The sequence below is a fragment of the Lolium rigidum genome, chromosome 1, assembly GCF_022539505.1.
Source record: "Lolium rigidum isolate FL_2022 chromosome 1, APGP_CSIRO_Lrig_0.1, whole genome shotgun sequence".
NCBI lineage: Eukaryota > Viridiplantae > Streptophyta > Magnoliopsida > Poales > Poaceae > Lolium > Lolium rigidum.
This window is the reverse complement of record NC_061508.1, coordinates 141457444-141478467: the sequence shown is the minus strand read 5'-3', so window position 1 is coordinate 141478467 and position 21024 is coordinate 141457444. Positions and strand designations below refer to the sequence as shown.

General features: G+C 45.3%; 1 protein-coding gene and 1 pseudogene across 1 annotated transcript; both read right to left on the bottom strand.

The window, feature by feature from the left end:
* Positions 1-3859: 3859 nt before the first annotated feature.
* On the bottom strand, positions 3860-20706 carry LOC124652158 (annotated as a pseudogene).
* On the bottom strand, positions 12058-15234 carry LOC124681730 (putrescine hydroxycinnamoyltransferase 1-like). Its single transcript, XM_047216590.1, has 2 exons — positions 14740-15234; positions 12058-13267 (listed from the first exon to the last, which is right to left on the bottom strand). Exons 1-2 carry the CDS (start codon positions 15172-15174, stop codon positions 12401-12403), a joined length of 1302 nt encoding a protein of 433 aa, XP_047072546.1. The 5' UTR covers positions 15175-15234; the 3' UTR covers positions 12058-12400.
* Positions 20707-21024: the final 318 nt, after the last annotated feature.

Here is a 21024-nt window from a genome sequence, read left to right as displayed (position 1 = left end):
CATGCTCCGGCAGCCAATAGCGGGCGTCGCCGCCACCAAACGGTTCGCCGCGTCGAGGCGCCCCGTTTGCCCCTGCTCGCGCGCCCGATTGCCCTCCAAATCTGCGGATTGCAGCAGCACCCGAGCTCCCAGTGAGCAATGGCGCCGCTGACGTCAGCGTGACTTCATTAATCCACTTTTCCTATTTTCTATATTTTCTGTTATTAATTTCTGTATTTCTTTAAATAGGAAATAATATGACATGTGGGTCCCCTGGTCAGAATTTTAATAATTTCATAAAAGTTTAGAAAAGAATAAATTATGACATGTGGGTCCAAATTTTATTATTTTTATATAATTTTCAGAAATTGTTCTAAAATGAATTAAACTTTGGAAATTCATAAGTAATTCATTTTAAATCAGAAAAATATAAAATTTTATATCAAAATGATCAGAAAAACAAATCCTATATGTTTATCCATGTTTCATACATGCTTGAACCAATTAAATGTGAGCCTTAGTAGAAACCCTAAATCGACCCCCCTTATGTCGGGATCGATGCCGAAAACCCTTAATTTCAGTCGATGCACCTAGGGTTTTACCCAACCCCTTACATGTCATCATATTGTATGTGCATTGAATTGTACCTTGTCTTGATTGTGCTCTTCCTTTCCGGTATTTGGTTCTTCTCGATAGGGACCGAACGCGAGCCTGAGATCAACACCACCGAAGAGCAGCACCAGAACAACGAGGGACAAGGCAAGCCCTAACCTAGTTCATATATGGTTTCGAAATGCTTTTACTTCTGGTTCTTACATATTGCATCCGCTTCAAATATGTTTTGTCGGTAGTGGTAGATATCCTATGTGTGCATGTTCCATCTTTGTAGCCCAAAGTTCCCGATCCACCGCTCCCAGCAAAACTAGGTTGAGCTTGTTCGCATCGCTAGAGCCGTATATATGATATGCTTAGCCATGCTTAACGGTTGAAGTCTGATCCATCCGGTTGAGGAATCAGAGCTACGAATGAACCTAGTTGACAGGATGACATGGTAAGATCAGTGATGATGTTAATAAACATGTTTAAAGGCTTGGATGGGCCGCCACATGGGGATGTGGTGATTTGACTCGTTCTCGCCGATACTAGGACCTGAGTTCTCGCCTTCAGAACCAAGACTGAGCGTACAGCCACACGGGGCCCATGGGAACCCCTTGGCCCGAACTTACCTAGCTTACCCATGAGTCAATTAGTTTGCTAGTTCCATTTGGCATTCTGCATGGCGAAGGCGTGGAAAAGATTTTCAAAGGTGCATCATACATGGACGTGGCTAGGGTGAAGGATGATGGAGGCATTGAACTGGATCCCCTGCACACAATGACCGGGACCGCCTCGGAGAATGGCTACCTACGATGACGGAGCTTCCCAGTTAGTTTGACTCATGGAATAGGCGAAGTAAGGGAAAGGTTTTGGTCGACCACCCTCTGCCGGCACACCAAGGAAGTGTGTTAATCTATAGTGGCATTAAGAGTCGGTCGGCGCGTGTGGGTAAAGTTGTACACCCCTGCAAGGTAAATCTTTTCGAAAAGCCGTGTCCACGGTTACGGACGACTTGGGAAAGGACGTGATGATCATAGACAACTTGAACCTAATCGTAAAACATGATGTCAATGTGTGAATAAGGATCCCTTCTCAGGGTGTCGAGGGGGTGATCCTAGGTGATAGGTTCAGGTGATGATGAAGATTCGGTGGATTCAACATGATGATATTAGAGCTAGAGTTGATATCGCTCTCTTATCCCCTTTTTAAAATGGTCTGAATAGACGAGCTTCTGCTCCCTCTTGTTTACAAAGGAAAACTGGCTTTTCGCAAAATAAGTTCCACATAAAGCCTCGCATACCCGCTTTGCTAACGGGTTGTACTAAGTCTTGCTGAGTCCCTGTACTCAGCCTTGCATGCTTTGTTTTAGACGAAGTCCTTCCAACTGACGGTGGTTTCTACCTCGACGTCGACGAGTAGTTCGGAGTTCCCAGGCGGCAGCCTGAGACTTATGGGCTGGGACGTCGCCTTATGTTATGGCCTCTTAGGCCCTTTGCAGTCTTGTTATCTAGATAACATAATTTGCTTTCCGTTGCTTGTTCTATTGTGGTCAGTGACCTCTCCGTGTAATAAATTTGGATCTTAACTCTGCTAAGAGTTGTAATATATCTGCTTTCAGTCGTAGAGTCACTGTTGTGTTACCGATTCTCACCCTGTAGGCCCTAGAGATCTAGGTTAGGCTTATGCCAGATGTGAATCTGGGTTTGTCTAGCCCCAACCTCCGGGGGAACCCCGACACGCGCCATCCGAAGGCGCAAGCGGTAACTTCTGCGTCGTCGGGTACAATCGGGGGGGGGGGGGGGCAAGCCGGAGGCCTTAGAAGGAGCACATCGTTGTCATCTCTGAGCTTCTTTGCCGAGCTGCCTCTATCGTAGATGCGCTTCACCTCGACTTCGGTGACAACACTTGTACCGACGATCCCACCTCCGGGTTCAAGCATGTGATGGCGCTGCGATGCAAGGGTTTTCACCTTGACCTCAATAGTACCTACTCCAACTTGCCCGCTATGCGCTGGCCGGGAACTTGGAGTGAAGGCGGGAACGTGACCGACGACACAAGCCTACCTCGCAACCTATTTGGCGAGAGCAGCAGTGCCTGCTGTGTGTTTGACAATTCGTCTGGCATGCGCCATGGCCACAACAAGGTATGAGAGACCGCGCCGGCAACGGTACATGTATATATTCAAATAATGGGCTCTGAGAACTTGAGCCTTTTTCTTCTGTGCCTTGGTCTCGGTGCCGAGTGTGTCATCAAAGATGGTGAGGAGGAAGAAGAGGGTGTCGAGGAAGAATAGACCAACATGGAGACCGGTGCCACTGCCAAGAAGAAGAAAGGAGGCACACGCATTCCACGTTGGATTTCATTGGAGGATGAGTGCCGCATCGAGGCGTGGAAAGCTATCATCCTTGATCCCATCACCGGCACCATCCCATACCTCCAACAAGTACTACAAGCGCATCTTCAACCAATTCAATGAGAGAAAGCAATTTGGATGTTTTGCCTCGATCCACATGATACGCAACGAGTCGGCCATATCGCATCGGTGGGGTTCATCAAGGCGGCGTGCAACAAATTCTATGGCCACTATGAGAAGGTAAGAGCACCTCCAGCCGTTGGCGCTCCCCACGGTCAAATCCAGCGATAAATAGCGCCGGATTGGATGAAACTTTGGCGTGGGGAGCGCCGAACTTCTAGCCGTCTCCCCAGCTAGACGCCCGGAAATTGGCATTTTTGGCTATAGTTTCACAAATGAACTCAAAGTTCTGCGAATTTGACAAATTTTGGCCAATATTGGCTTATTTTTACAAATAAACGTTACTGTTCAACAAGCAAATAATTTGACAAGTTTTGAAATAAATCAAATGGAAACTAGTTGGTGTTGCCTCGAAGCCTCCATATGTGCTCCACCAGATCATCCTGCAGCTGTTGATGCATTGTGGAGTCTCGAATCTCCTGGCGCATAGTGATGAACGAAGCCCATGATGTCGGCACCTGGTGATTAGGCTGTGCAAGAGGACCCTCTTTGTCATATGGCGCAACTTGCTCGCTCTGGATACTTTCGCTCATTCTCAATAATCATGTTGTGTAAGCACACACAAGAGTTCATCACCTCCCACATCTGATCTTTGGACCAAGTCATAGCGGGGAACCGGACTACAACAAATCTCTGCTGGTGGACACCAAATGCACGCTCGACGTCCTTTTGGCAACCTTCTTGTTCCTTGAAAAACTCTACCTCCTTCGGGAGGACGGGGCTCGAGATATTCTTCACAAATGTTGCCCACTATGGATAGATATTGTCTGCAAGATAGTATCCCATGTTGTAGTGCCGGTCATTGATCACAAAGTCAACCGTGGGAGCATGACCCTCGACAAGCTTGGAGAAGTTCGGTGAGCACTGCAAGACGTTGATGTCGTTGTTAGATCCCGGCATACCAAAGAAGGAGTGCCAAATCCAGAGATCATGGGTAGCCACTACCTCAAGTATCATAGTGCAACCTTTTTTGTGACCCTTGTACATTCCCTACCAGGGAAATGGACAGTTCTTCCATTTCCAATGCATGCAGTCAATGCTTCCAAGCATCCCCGGAAATCCTTGAGCTTCATTGAAAGCGAGGATCCGGGTAGTGTCTTCGACAGTGGGTGATCTCAAGTAGATGTCCCCGAACACTGCTATCATGGCCCTGCAGAACCGGTAGAGACAATCAAGGGTGGTGGACTCCGCCATCCGAAGATAGTCATCGGCAGAATCACCATGAGCTCCATATGCCAGCATCCGCATAGCCACCGTCCACTTTTGGAGGGGGGAAAACCCTGCCATGCCGGTGCAATCCTACTTGCATCTGAAATAGGAGTCGTAGTCTTGAAGGGCATACACAATTTTCAGGAAGAGCTTCCGGATCATCCTGAAACGACGCCTAAAAACAACCTCAGCGTGTAATGGACTGTCGGTGAAGTAGTCGGCGTAGAGCATGCAGTAGCCCTCCATTCGATGCCTTGGCTTGCACTTCCGGCGACCTGGTGCCGACCCACCACGGCAACCAATGGACTTCTCCATGTACAAGCCGGACAAGCAAGTTAGGATCAACATGTGCTCCTCGTCTTGGGCGGCGGCTGCCATCTCTTCTTCAAAAAGCTCGGCGAACATCTGCTCCTCCTCCTCGTCTGAGTCCTTGTCTGCCCAGGTGAATGGACGAACACCTGTCGGCGTGGTCGAAGCGAGGCGCGACATGAGGAGTTGCCCGATGGTGGAATATAGGCAAATGGGACGAGGGATGGCGGAATATAGGCTGGTGGGAGGAGGGACGGCAGAGTGCAGGCAACCAGCCGGCGGATTGGCGGGGGGTGGTGCCGGTGACGAGAGAGCTATGAGAGGGGAGGGGGATTTGCGACGAGAAAGTGGTGGGGTTCGCGTGTTCTCTCTCCGACAGAGCGGGCCTGTCCCCACTTTTCTCTCGTCTGGAGTCCCCGAGCGCACCCCGGGGGGCGATGGACTGGGCTCTCCGGATGGATTAAGGGCCTATTCCGGGGGGGGGGGACCGGGGATGCGGCTGGGCTGAATAACGGCATCCGGATGAAAAAATGGTTGCCGGGGGCCTTGTCGGGGAGACGGCTGGATGTACTCTAACAAATATGAAAGAGAGCGGCAAGACCATGGTGGACTACGTAAGTGCCTCTCTCAACTTGCGCACACATCAAAGTTGATATTCTCACATTGATGCGTTGCCCTCTTCTTTGCTAGATGCATTATGCGCTCGTCGTGTACAAGGAGGACATCGAGGACAAGAACTTCTTGTTCATGCATTGCTTCAAGAAGCTCCAACCCGTGTGAAAAAATGGGACAAGGTATGGTTCACTCTCAAAGGAGCTGATGTTGTGCACGATGGACCCCCCTTGGCGGCCTCGCCAGGTTGCCCAATTGGAAACCAGAAGGCCAAGGCCGAGAGGAATGGGTGTCCTCATTGGTCGGCTTTGATGCCACCATTGAGAAGTTGGTTTCAACCTTCTCCTCTGATAACAAAGAGAGGGATGAAAGGGGCGCCACCATGTGGAGGTTCATGTTGGAGAAGCAAGATGTGAAGTTGGAGCTCAAGAGGGAGAAGGTGGAAGCCACCAAGATGCAAGCCCAAGCCAACATGATGAAGGTAATGCCGTTAAAATCTCCGTGAAATATACTTTTATATTCTATGCATTTGGTATTGTAGATTTTTATGTTTTTTTCTATATAGTTAGTCAAACCTTATTATCTTTTGAGTTTGATAAAAAAAGCTACATGCATCCTAATTTTAGAAAGAAGGGAGGAGTTGGTTTGTGCAGTGCTTCCATTTTGTATCAGTAGTACTATGTGGTAGGTCAACATTGCAAGGAAAGAAAGTGAGAAGGTTATCCGAAAGTACAAATAAAAGCCAAACTTCATTTAGCTTTTTTACTTTCAAAAATTCAAAAGTCGTATTTTAAAGTTTTTAAAAATATGATAAAAAAGGTTCTGGATGGACCAAAATTATGTATAGTAAAAACATAGAATTCATTGTATTCTACACTACAAAACAATGACAAATATATGGAACAGAGTATAGTGAATAGCGCATATTTTAAAACTATAAAATTTATCAGATTTTGTTAGTTTTATATATCCTAGAATATAAAGAGTTTCACTCTAAGATTGTGCACGCTTATAGATACATCTGGGCTACATCCATGATCTTTTTTACACTTTTTAATTCTAAAACATGATTTTCTGGTTCTTGAAAATAAAAGGCTACATACTGTTTGGTCTCCATTTGTCCACTCTCGTTAGGTCAGGCCAAATATGCTTTCCACTTCTCATCTCCGAAGTACCAAAGGTAAGGCCATGTAAGCTCCTCTCGCTGTCTCGAACGATCGTCTAGCAAGCCCAACAATGGCGAAGCTAGCTCAAGATTAGAGCTTGGGCAAGATGTTAGTGCAGTCAAGCTTCGCAGTTTTTGCACAAGTAAACCACTATTTAAACTAACATTCTCGAGTATATCTTCAAGGGCATGCATCCGGGGGAGCCCGGGCAGCTGCCCAGGCTCCGCCACTGAAGGTCTGAAGCCCAAGACAAACAAGCCTTACATAAGTTGGCACCAAAATAGAAGATGTCCTACGATTCCACCTCACAATGTCAGGAGGCCCGAAACATTGCAGCAACTGCAATTCTTTCTACATGGCTTACTCAACTCTTGGACTGTGTACTGCAACTACATCTCAATTGCATGCAGCTAGTAAGAATTGACAGATTAGTGTTCCTAACGTGTAAGCTTGGGCTTGCACTTTCTTTGGTGTCTTCTGCCTCGGATGTGATACTCGAGGTCAGAATGAGATGTGCAGTTAGCATTGCAGATGCTACACATCCATCTTGAGACACGTTTCTTGTTCTTGTCCGCAAGCTGGGGCGCTTCCTTTTCATGCAGCTTCTCTTCAGTTCCCTTGCCTTTCCCCTTCAAAGCTTCTAGCTTCTTTTGGTGCTTTCTACCTCTTAAGTGATTCTGTAAATCAGTTTCATAGTAGCATATTACGTTGCAGATGCTGCAAATCGACCGCTGAGTTTCTGCTGTCCGTTTCCTCTTCACCCCAGAGAGTGCTGCCTGCTTAACGCATTTTTGTTAGCAAGGAAAAATGGCATGAATAATCCCATTACTCTCTTCAGCATACACATCATATCGATTAAGTATGAACCATCTACTATCTTCACTACACATATATGATATATCGAATTTCTGCTGCATAGATTAGAGTATAATTCCCTTGATGTAACAAGACCGGGCCTATTTTACATCAATTGTCTAGTTCTGTTCTCTACCATTCAACAACTTACACTGTCAAGAATTGGCAACGTACGTAAATGGCAGATATATAGCTTCCTTGTACAGTTCAGCATTTAAGCATAAATTGTCTGTGACCAGTTTTTGGAGCAAAACATGTACAAGCCCCATGGTGCGATTTTATTCATCATCCATACGTTGAGGTGGTCCCATTCACATATAAGAAGTAATCCATGTAACATATATATAACTGTGAAAGTGAGACCATCCACAAATTACATTGCTTTTCCAGAGCAAAGCACATCCAAAAATATCAATCACAGTAATGGTAACACTAGCACGGGACAGATATCAGTGAGAAATGGCCCAGTTTTACAAAATCTTAATACTCCCTTTGTTATCGTTGTTCTCAATATAGAACAAGTAAACTTCTGGAAATTTGATTGCTAAATACTAACACCTCTAATAATATTTAGATTAGATGCTTGAAAACAATATGCCTCACTTTGTCTCAAAAAGTACCTGACAGTACACAATTTTCTTGGAGTTTCTACTATATTTTAATGAAACTATTGAAGGGCTAGAATCTAGCTTAAGCAAATAACAACTTTTAAAGGCCCGGGATGTATGAATCATTGTAGCCTAGTAGCAAGGGTCAGTTTAACATGTATTTTGTAAGAAATGACGGGTATACACAGATTTACAAATATGACGACGTTACACTACATTTCGCAACGGAAATCCTACAAAATACACATCGAACCGCATGTTTATAATGATGTTCTCCAAAAATATGGTTCAACCTGCCATCCAAAACAAATATATGATCCAAAACAGAATTTGCTCCTTTTTAGGTGAAAGGTGTATAACCCACATTTAAAAAAAAAGTCATAAGTAGAAACAACATGAGACCACCATTTTTAATAGCATTAGCATCAGTATATTTACCGTCAAACAGTTCTCGAGGCTAATTTCTCACAAAGGTCACTATTGTCAAGGGTACAGACTATAGACCGAAAGGAAAACACTTCACAATATAATTTTTTTAGGAGACTTCACGATAGAGATGACTTGTATAGATCAAACTACTGGATTTTATAACATGAAAAATGCATAGATAGTCAGAAATGAGGGATGCTTAGCAGCCATCCAGTTAGTCACATGACAGAAGCTCACAAATTCAGTTGTGCTACAACCTGAATTCACATGTTAAGAATGCATAATTCATAAACAGGATTTAAGAAGAGGAAAAAAAAACTTAGCTGAGACATGTGGCTCCAGAAACACAAGCAAGAATTAGGAGGGAACTAACTTAATTTGTAACTAATGTGTAACAGATATATGAATTAGTAATAGCAAGTGGATGGGCATTAAACAATGTTGAAGATGGCAGCATCCCAGCTATTCAAAATATACTACTGTATGATGATGAAAAAAATGTAATGGAGAATAAAATTGAACATGTAAAAGCTGTAAAGGATAAGCAGCCGCTCACCCCAGCGATTGGTGCATCCGCCTCGTCTATCTCCCTGCACCATGGAGGTTGATACCATTCCTCGATCCGATCTTTAACAGACCGTCTCGACATTGACGACCCTGCAAGTGGCCTACCATGCGGCAGAGGGGATGCGCAACGGTGGGGCATTGTGGTCTGCCGGAACCTGGCACGGAACTCATCCTCCAGCTCCTGCCGCTTGGCCAGTTCGGCCACAATGAACTGCTGGCGAATGCGCTCGTGCGAGAGCTCCCGGCGGATTGCATCTATCGTCATATGTGCTGCACCCCAAACACGACAGCTGTTAATTTCTTCGATACACTTAAATTTTTAGCTAATGCTGCACGAACACCAAATCCCTAGCCACCGCGCATTATTAGTTCCACAATTCGATCCAAAGATGCCTTTTTTGGGTGCAGCAATAGGACTTCGATCTTGCAGATAAAAGAAAGTCTTAAAAGGCAAAAAATCAAAATCGCTTTAGACCCTAAAGAAGGGCGCTGTTCTTCCCTATCTAGAAGAAGAGAGAACAATGCAAGAGTGACACCTAACAGAAAGATTAAAATCCCCCTTTTTCTATAGGATTCATTTTCTATGAGAGCAACAACAACAACTCTTCCAGCCGGATAAACGAAGACGCAGAACTAGATCCGTATTTCCGTTACCGTCCGGAGAAGGGTTGGGCATGGCGTAGATGTCGTCGGCGTCGGCCCGAGCGGCAGCTCGGCGGGCGAAATCCATGGCTGGGGGGAGGGTTTTGTCTTTGGGACTGGGAGTGTGAAGAGAGAGGGAGTGGGTTTCTCTCTCTCCGCTGCACGCCTACGACGCGCCTGCGAGTAGCTAGCCACGACATCCGGCCCTTCACCGTTTCCCCCTGCGCTTTGGTCCCCGCGCCTTCACTGATATCGTTGCTTTGGTAGACGCGAAAGTACCTTTTGGCTTCCCAATCCCAAACATCAAACAAATGCTTGAGTATACTCGAAAGTGACTCAAATGCTTGTCAAGTTAAAGTACTACTCCCTTTGTTTTTTATCATTTCGTGTTTTGTTCTGGTTTAGTTAAAGTGAAATCATGTCAAGTTTGACAAAAAGTATAGGAAAAATATCAACAACCATAATATCAAATGCATATAATATAAGATATATAGCTTATGATAATTCTAATACTACTACAAATTTTACATTGTAGATGTTAATATTTTTTCAAAATATTTAGTAAAACTTTACGAAGTTTGATATTTAGTTAAATTTTACAAAGATTGACTTTTAACTAAACCAGAACATAAAGTAATTGTTAATGAAAAGAGTACTAGTACTCCCTCCATATCAACTTATTAGGATATTACGCCACTTTGAGAAAAAAAATTATTAATTTGGTCAACATGTTATAAACGCGATAAGCAAATAACGAAAAAGGATAAAAGAACACACAGGGAACACAAGATTTTAACGTGGAAAACCCCTTCCAATACAGAAGGTGAAAAAACCACGCCAGCCAACAAAACTTCATTATATCGGGGAGTGTTTACAAACGCCGTGGGATATCTTAGAATCTGATAAACCCTAGCCGGCGGCTTACAAGAGGTATATATAGACAGTGGCATCGATCCTCGCTCCACTCGTCAGAAGTTAGCCTCCCTTTAGAATGAATTTGGAACAATACAACACAACAAAATATAAAATATATTTAAAATAGAGAGAAGTCCAATTAAACCCCCCTAAATTTGTATAGAGTTCACTTTACAACCCTTAACTTTAAATTAGTTCAACTTTCACCTCTAAACTCTAAAAATCGTTCGGATTACAACCCTTGCACCGATTGACATATTTGATCTGGTTTTTTATTGCCACAACAGCGGATTTTGCGTTGTATGCATGCAACCTCAACATACACGTACATGTATTTAGAATAGATCTCACATGTATTTTACCTCCTGGTACACATGCTTGCCTGTAACATATCCCTCTCTTCTTCCCGTGACATTATTATTTGTTTGTGTTCTCTCTTCTCTGCAACGTGAGAAACTGAGAGCACGATCCGACCCGTCTCCTCCACCGGTGAGCTAGATCCTGACATCGTGGCCAACCAATTTAGCCGCAACAGAAACTAAATAACGTATGAACTTCGGTGCAGTACATGCCGAACTGCAAAACACATTATAATCGGCTAAACACATTATAATACCGCCTAACTAAGTGGAATATTATTTGTAGACCAAAATATCCTGGTGGTCTAGGTATTGAGGTTCTAGAGATAAAAAAAAGAAAGATAAATGTTGGCTCTATAAGTGGCTGTTTAAATTTTATACGAGGATGGCATGTGGCAATGCATAATAAATACCTTCAGCATCACCTCTTGCTCCTCGAGCATCTGCTCCTCCCCTCCCTCCTCGAACTGTCGCTCATCCATCTCCCACCATTCGAGTTGCAGTGACTCTTCTTCCTCCGTCGTAGTCGCCGCATCATCGTCGTTCTTTGAATTCATTCCTCCTTCATCGGAGGGGCAGGACCAGACGGAGTACGATGAGCCGACTTGGTGGTTAGCCGGCAGGAGGGGCTGCTTCTCCTCCGTGAACGTGGATGCTTGTCCCTCCTCTGCCACCAGAGGTGCTAGCTCAACACGGTGACACTGCGCCAACGGGTAATACCACAAACAAGACCGGCGAGCAGTCTTGTTGTTGCAAATTGACCATGTTGAAAGTGTCATGTGCCTACCATGATGTTTTTTTGTGCCAAGAGAGTGGCAGCGTGGGGCTTTATGGAGCATGGCCGAGTCGTCGGCGATCCATATGTGGCACGCGGGAGGAAGACAAAGATGCTACACGCGTGAAACCAGGAGACAGCCTCAGGAAAGTCCTACACATGACTTTTAATTTATTACCATTAGATTTGAGTAGAAGAAAACGAGATGGGCGCATTACAAAAAATGTGGCAAAAAAGTTGCACACCGTGAACTAACTTCTAACCATATGTGACGATGGGCGAGCTGACGCTTATTAATTTTAAAATGGGCCATGTGTGAATATAATGTTACGGTCCAAAAGGCATTTCCATGTGTCTTGTACCCCGCACGGGACTACTCGAACGAAGCGCACACGGTTTAAATTATTAGACGTTGTTTCGCACCACACATGAAAAACCTTCCGTGTGTCATGATCAGGCCTTACTACTGGAAGTTGATAGACCAAATTGTGCAAGAACTTGAAAAACCAAAAACATACCTTTGTCGTGTTATTTTTCAACAAAAACCGCACTTTATTTCCTGATACAAACTATTCAAATTCACCAAAATGCTGTCGATACCGCCTTAGAAAAACCTAAATGAGCGATTAATATGCTCTATCAAACTTTTAGGAACCAAATTGGCCCATGAAGTTTCTGCATCCTCTAGACCTCGATTCACATTCAAGAAAAATACAGGTATAGACCGGAAACCCCAAACGAATACCGACCGGATCGACGTGATACATACACATTCACCAAATACAGGAGTAAACGCTAGATACAGAATGAGGCTGATCGATACAGCGAAGAACCAACGGGTGTGGTCACTCCCCGTAGAAGACGTCCTCGAAGCACTTGAGATACTCGGGCTCGAGCGCGAACAGCACGGCTATGCCGTCGTCCCTGTGGGCGCGCTGCGTGACGTAGGCCGTGCCGCTGCCGAACATCTGCGCGGGCGCGACGAACTTGGGCGCGCCCCAGCCGAAGTCGGCGTCGTACATGGGCATCCCCAGCCAGCTGACCACCCACAGGTCGGACTCCGGCATGAGCTGCCCGCGCGCCGCCTGGCTGCCCTTCTCGGACTCCAGCTCCAGGTAGTCGACCACGGAGCGCACGTACGCGTCGTCGACGTGCTCCACGGCCTTCCTGATGGTGTCGGCCACGAACCCCAGCGGCTGGGCGAGGACGTCGCCCACCTTGACGGTGACGAGGTCCCGCACGATGGCGTTTCCGAAGAACTGGCGCGGGAGCGGCGGGCGGAGGCGGTGGCGGATGTTGGCCGGCACGCGGAGGCGGGTTTCGGAGTCCGGCGCGAGGCCGCGGGCGACGCACATGCAGCGCCAGAGGTGCGCGGTGACGGCGCCGTAGGTGGACACGCCGGGCGTGCACCGGGACTTGAGGTCGGCGAGGAGCTTGGTAGATATAGAGTAGACGCGGGTCACGAAGGGGCGCGGGAGGCCGTTGAGGTACGCCGGGGAGTAGACCGGGTGGTCGAAGTCGGCGTGCGGCGGCGACCGCGGGCGGAGGAGCGTGCGGTCGTGGAACGGCGGCGATGGGCACGCGTCGGGGACGGCGAGGCCGCGCGCCAGCCCCGTCCACGTCTGGATGAAGTGGAACGCGCCCACGCCGTCCATGGTCACGTGGTGGATTCCGGTACCCAGCACCACTCCGCCGCACTTGAGGAAGGTCACCTGCAGCGAAGAGTCCATCCATGCACAAACAATCCACACGTTAGAAAATATCGTATGGGACGATGGCACATTTGGATTTACAAAATCCACTTGCAGATTTTTTTTTTCGAAAAATGGAGAGCGAAGCTCCGGCCTCTGCATATCCACTTGCAGATAAATAACGGCGATGCGATTACATACCCGATAATGCAAACCGCAAGTCTACATCATCATGTTCTAATTGATGAGAAACTCACGGCAAGGGAGCTGTTTTAGGCCCATAATTAAGTTCCATGGATATATTCACCGTCACGATCAAGATTTCTCAATCAGAAGTAACAACTAGCACTATGATAAATCTTCTATTCCCTCCATTGTAAGAAAAAGATGTCGGCAACTTATTTAAATTACCTATCTATACACGAAGTCTAGATATATTAAAAAATTTATGATATTTTTTGGACGGAGAATTTATCATGTTTGTGGATATGTGAGTCATACATGTGCACTCCAGTCAGCTCAACAACATAGATATCATCGGATCCATAACCAGAAAGAGAAAATGAATTTTTCTAGGCTAACATTTTGCTACTTCTCGTTCCATAATTCTTGTCGCAGTTTTAGTTCTTTTTTAAGAAATACAATACAAATGTAAACGCTCACAAATACATATACTCTATATTTACGATGCTTGCCTCATCATACTAGTCCCTCAACTGTTTATGTGGTACCATATATCGAATGTTTGGAGAATCCAACTTTATTCTCCTTCATATATTCTTTCGTTTTCTAAACTCTTCTTTTGATTCCTGAAGACACACTAGCTATATGCGTCGATGAGGAGAACATTTGCGATCCCTATCACTATCGGGGTGTTGAACTACTTGCATTTTTCTTACAACTGGGATTAGACAGTTCTTTTTTTTTTTGTCTCATCATTATTCTTCTGACAGTCATTTGCCGCTGCAAATTGATGTTTTTATACACGAACACCAATTCATCAATATTTATAGGGGTTGCGTGGTGCCATGACGAGTGACCATTATCTGATATCTCTAGGGGTGCCGTGACAGAATATTTCTATGAACCGTCTCTCTCAATGTTCGACGCTTCTCATATTTTTCTATGTACAGTATATATACAGTTATCCCTATGCTCAGTATCATTTGGTTCTCCGTCCCTCGCCAATCGCCATACAAGGGTTGTCCTCCTGTGAGGTGAGGATACGTATTTTCCAAGACAGCATGTGTACAAAATTTAAGCTGCCGACCCTTGACGTACGTAGTCACTACGCATCGAAATATACTTGTCATGAATTGGACATATTTTTAAAAATATCTCGATCGACAGAAAGATCACAATTATGTGGACGGAATTTTCAAGCGAATCTATGAAAGGTATACGGAGGACCACCTAAATACGTCAACGGCAAAAAGACATGAGAGGGAATCGAAGACGAGAATTAGAACAGGGTTGATGGGGTCATGTGTCACCTGAAACATAGCCATAAGGCAGGGCGGGTCGCCGGACGGCGCGAACGGCACGAACATGCGCCTGATCTCCGGCGAGGGCTCGTAGTTACTACCGAAGAGGTCCTCCCCGGTGCAATCAGCCCTTGCGACGACGAAGAGCGCGCCCTCGCCGTTGCAGTCTATCTGCAGCCGACCGCCTTCGTCCACGCCGAGCCGCCCGGCCAGCGGGTAGAAGAGCACCAGAGCCTTGGCAAGCGCCTCCCTGATCCGGTCCGGCGAGAAGAAGTCCTCGCCGTCTGCGCCGTCCGGCGCTGGCGGCGTCGGGGCCGGGTAGTAGTAGACCAGCGGCGTGTGCGTCTTAGGCACGGCCAGGTCGAGGTTGGAGAGCCACAGCCCCAGCCGCGGCGTCTCCTCGCTCGGCGCCACCAGCGTCGAGTCCACCACCTCCACCTTCATCTCGATCACTCTCTAGCTGTCTCGAAAGAGCGTAGGCGTGTGCCGCAGCCTTGTGTGTGTTTGTGCTTGTGGAAGAGCTAGATCGAGACGAGCTGCGAGGACGCATATATACACGGTTTCAGGTGGGGACGGGCAAAACCAACTAGTAGTACGTGGGTTTGGCTTGCCACTTTTGGCCACATTCTCTCTTACTTTTAAATGGCCAAGTGGACAGGGATTTGGTGCACATGAGCACCAGTGCTCCCTCCACTTTCAGCTTTTTGAAAATTTCAAAATCTCACACTTTTATGTTTTCAAAAATTATAGCGTTAAATATGTGGATAGATATGTTCATGAGAAGTGTATACAAAAAAGTCCTAGTAAAAAATACTTTAAAATTTAGGAAATACAAAAAAAAACAATTTTCTGACAAAAGGATACACTATTATAATACTATTTCACTACCATTTATTGTCAGAAATTTGTCTTTTTAATATTGTTCAAAATACACAGTATTTTTTAACGGGACTTTTTTATATACATCCCACCCATATCTATCTATCTATATATTTAACGTCATAATTTTTTGAAACTTAGAAAAGTAAAATTTTAAAGTTTTCAAAAATCTGAAAGGGAGGAGAGCACTGGTGCCCATGTGTCAAAGACACTTTTCGCAAGTTTGGTGGTATATTACCAAGCTCATGGTACGCAGGAAACCGGCCACGTACGTTAGTAACTTAGATCACCCGCAAGGAGCTTCCGTAGAAAATGCATGGCTTTTCAAACTATATGCCTGTACGTCCTGCACATTTCGTAGCATGAGCCCCTGGTTCAGCTGCTTCCTGTTTTACTCTAAAACCAACCACAATGTCCATGTAAACTCGTCGGTATGGTCTTTGGCACCTCACATGATCTCATGGCAGTATAAAATCTCACAGGATCTCATGTCTCGGGATCTTGAAAAGTTTTTCTTAAGTATAAAATGAGTTGATGTTGGCTTCTTCAGTCATCGTCTAACTTACGCACTTTCTCTTGTTGCACGCAAACATATGTCATGTTGTGACTAATACGATGCTATATTGCATAGGATACACACATGTTGCATGTGCATCCTGATATTGTTATGTAATTGCACTTTTTACCTTGCAACCCACTAAACAGTTTGGTCCTCCATCCCAACGAATCAGGCACTTAAATTTAGTCAAATATCAACATCATGTAAGTTTGACTAATGTTATAGACAAAAATATGAATATTTACAATACTAAATCAATATTAGTAGATTCACCGTGAGATATATTTTCATACTCCCTCTGTCTCGAAAGGGATTTCTCGCAAGGGATGTCTCAGATTAGATACATCCAAGTTTAGATAAAGTCGCAAAGGATGTCTCATATTAGATACATCCAAATTTAGATAAAGTTGAGACATATTTTGTGGGACAGAGGGAGTAATATATTTGTTTCATGTTGTGGATGTTTAGATTTTCTTCTTTGTATTTGGTCAAACTTGGTTTTGACACGACTAAACTTATAAGCCTTATTCATCGAAACGAAACTACTATTATTCTTTCGGCATTTATTGCATAAGTTTGTTTTGGGGTGTTCCATGCGCTTATTTCAAATATTGCACATATGAAAGAAAAAATCCTTTTCTCTTTTTGTTGAACAAAAAAAAAGGTGTTTGCAACACCTTTTGCATGGACAACAATCTATAAAAACAATATATTGTACTTGAGAGTCTTTGTTGATGTAGCATTTTGATGTTTTAGGGACACTCAATAATTAAAGAGAGAAATGATGATGGAGAAAACATCAATTTATTTAGTTGGTCCGAAGACGAAACCCTAGCCCCATCATAATATGTGAATTGCCACAATTATATTTTTTCATGAAATTTAAGAGAGAGAAGAGGGTAAGTGTTGTCACTTGCCTGTTGATCGCTCTTGTCTCTTGAGTCTTGCATTTTCAACCTTCCGCCATCCAACACTCACATCACTAACTATCAGCCACATGCTCATATCTCTTGGTGTCCATCTTTTGTTTTAGGTAGACTTGAATGACCATATTCCTTCCTCCGAGCTCGAGGAAGGTTTTGAGTGTGGAAAAGATACATTTAGGTCAATAACATCTGAAGATGGTATGTCTTGTCTAGATCAGGTGTCACTGAATTAGAGGACAATGAACCTAGTGGTCTCAAGCTTGAGAGATTAGTTGTTTGCAAACTTTAATGTTGCAGACGTTGTATATGATGTTGTGTGTGTATATTATTCTTGAGGCATCATCAAGATGTTTCATGAGCTACTTGGTATTTTTCTCTCAACAACACTTTTCATGTTGCAGACTAATAAACAATAGGTTGCGTGTTCTCTTGACATTTTTTATGCAACTTTATTGTTTGTGTTTCACGTGTTTGTTATAAAAGTGGAACATGTCAAAAATGCCTTTCTTACTTTTCAGTGGAACGGGAAAAAATAGGGTTAATGCCACTACATTTTTTTGGCTAATTGAGAAACATCGCTACAACATGCGACTTTTTAAAAACGCCACTGCAATTCAGTGTACGTTTCATAGATGACATTATACCCACGTAAACACACTTAAATTCCAATATATACTTGTATTTATGTGGTACATACATGTACATGGTGAGGCCCCACCCTGATCAACTTAGACATTGATAGTTGCATCAGATCTGAATCCCCATGATCTTCTCAAGTAATCCCCTTTATGTGAAGAACCCAGTTAGCAACAATGCCTTGGAGTGAGCGTTGTTGCATCTCTCCCCGTGCCGCCACCGCTGGCTATTATCCCTAGGCAACCACCACTACACGTTACCACGCTCCGGTTATCCTCCCCATGGGGCCTAGCTTTGGAAGAACATGAGCACTGCCCTAGACGACGACGATTGCGGAGTGCGTGGGCGTGGCGGGTATGCGTCGCTGCTCGGGGAGCTCTAGTGACTATGTGATCTCTACGAGACATAAAGGAACCATACTAGGCCGGTCTAGTTGAAGCGGTGGAGGAGATCGGCATGTCGGTGATGTTCGGCCGGTGATGAGGAATATGGTGACCACATCGTGGATTTCAGCCATTGCGGGTCTGATTCCTTGGAGGACGAGGGAGACAAGACAAAGAGGCTAGGCACAGCTGCGAAGCTCCGAGCGGCTTGAAACATCGGCGCAACGAGTCGGTGATGATTGTGGCATTGGGTGTGTGCTAGGAGTGTAACACAAGGCGAGAGATGGAATCGATCTAGAGGAGTCGTGCGTGTCTCACGAATACCTCGAATGTCACCTGGTCCACACCCCATCGCCGGACGTAGTCACCGGTTGGCAAGGTGTGGTGGCCGCTTCGGCCTCCCTCGAAGTAGGACGAACCCCTAAAGAGTAGACCGATTTGTTCGGTTGGAGCACAAGGCTAGATGGGCCACAGTAGTTTCCAAACATTGGGCCCACTTTGTATCTATTAAAAGCAAATTTAGAGGAGGCCCAACATATATATGTATGCATCACAGAAATACAAGTGTATATTGGCATGTATGTGTGTTAAAGTGCGCATAATGGTGTCTATGGAACTTACATAGAATTGGGGTGGTGTTTTTAGAAAGTCGAAAAGTTATAGTGACATTTTTCTAACAGCCAAAAATTATAGTTGCACATATCCAATTAACCCAATAAAACATTGCAACATATTTGCATGCATACAACAATGTACCACCCGGGTCTTTGTTGTTATAGCAGTTTATGTTCAATCTCGTTGTTTGGCATTAAATTGAGATGGGGTGGCAAAGGAAACATCAATTTCTTAGAGCATCTCCACTCCCCCTCCCTATACGGCGTCCGGTGTAGACATTATAGGGGCCGTATGGAGGGGCGCTGGCGCAAAATGAGAATTGGGGACATGTCGGCGCCAGCCGTGCACCCCAAACGGTGTCCCCAATACAGTTTCATATATATATTTTTTAAATTTAAACACCAAATAATGTGATAATTTCTTACAACTTAAACAAATGTTGGACATAATTCAACATAGCACATAAATAATTTAGGTTTATCAAACCACACAAATTTAAAAGTTTAAATCACAATGGCAAACAAATAAACAAACTAGTCGCCGCCTTTGAGAGTACATAAATGCTCCACCATATCATCTTGCAGTTGGTGATGAGTGTTAGAGTCTCGGACATCTTGACACCTGGCGAGAAAAGCAGCAAGTGCGGGAGGCGCGTTGTGATCAACATCCGCAAGAGGACTCATCCGTTCATATGGTTCAATGTCAAACACTGGAAATTATCTCTCGCTCTCAATGATCATGTTGTGCAGTATGCCACAACATGTCATGACCTACCACATCTGCTCCTTGGACCATGTAAGAGCAGGGTATCAGACAATGGCAAAGCAAGCTTACAGCACACCAAATGCCCTCTCCACATCTTTTCTGGCAGCCTCCTGCATTTGAGCAAACCAAACTTTCTTCCCTCTAGGTAGAGGGTTCGAGATTGTCTTCACAAATGTTCAACATCTTGGATAGATGCCATCTGCAATATAGTAGCCCTTGTCATACTGGTGGTCATTGATCTAAAACTACACCGGAGGGGCATTGCCTTCGACAAGCTTCTGGAACACATTAGAGCACTGCAGCATATTGATACCATTGTGTGATCCTGCCATGCCAAAGAGCGCATGCCAAATCGACAGGTCCTGATCAGCCATTGCCTTAAGCACCACACTGCATGCACCCTTGTGTTCCTTATACATGTGTGCAAATGGACAGTTCTTCCATGCCCAGTGCATACAGTCGATGATGCCAAGCATCCCAGGGAAACCCCTCTCTGTATTTTGTGCCAATATCCGAGTTGTATCTAACGCATTGGGTGTGCGCAGATAGGTCTCTCCAAACATCGCCACAATTGCCTTGCAGAATCTATACATGCAATCAATGGTTGTGGACTCTGTCATGCGCAAATAGTCATCTTGTGTATCACCTGCAATTCCATATGCAAGCATGTGAAGCGCCACTGTGCACTTCTGAATTGTCGAGAAACTAGGCTCGCCGATGGTGTCTCTCTTCAATTTGAAGTAGTCGATCTCCCTCAAATTCTCGACTATCTTCTTTTTTTTTTGAAGTAAAACAGTGGGTTTAACCCACTGCAATTTTTATTAATATTAAAAATATATGATACACTTGTATAGCTTACAAAGAGAGTGAGAAACTCTCAGAAAGAAAAGAAAAGATTCTCGACTATCTTCAGAAAGAGTTTCCTACTCATACGGAAATGATGGTGGAATACGGTATCGGGGTGCAATGGATCGTCGGTGAAGTAGTCGGCGTAGAGCATGCAGTAGCCTTCCATACTCTGCGTTGGCTTGCACTTGCGGCGCCCCGGCGTGGAGCCACCAATGACCGGCTTGTCCTCCTCGGCGATCATGGCCAGGAGGGAGACGAGGATTGCCATATGCTCGTCGTATCCAGCGGCGTCCCTAGTCGCAGCCGCGATAGCGAGCTCCTCGTCCATGAGCGTGGCCATGACGTCCTCGTCGTCCGAGTCCATCGCCTTGGCAAATGGTCGAACACCTCACGTGCAGGGTGGGAGCGCGGTGGGGACGGAGGTAGCGGCGGTGGTGGGAGCGGGTGAACGACGACGGTGGGAAGGGCCAGTGAGGGTTTGCGGTGGAGCGTATGCGGCGGCGGAGTGGGTTCCTACCGGCGGTCGCGGCGAGGGGTGGTTGCGGCGGCGACAGCGGTTGCGAGGCGAGAAGGACGAAAATGTTTGTGTTTTTTTGCTCTGGTCACCGACAGGGCTGGCCCGCAGCATTTTCTCGCCCCGCCGGAGCCCCCGCTAGCCCCCTGTAGATTGGGTTCGGCCTGG

Bases quoted from the DNA above. Each gene is read 5' to 3' on its own strand.
- LOC124681730 (XM_047216590.1), bottom strand. From the start codon at position 15,174: ATGAAGGTGGAGGTGGTGGACTCGACGCTGGTGGCGCCGAGCGAGGAG. The intron at 13,268-14,739 runs GTGACACATGAC...TCTTCGCTGCAG, and splicing joins GCCTTATGGCTATGTTTCAG to GTGACCTTCCTCAAGTGCGG.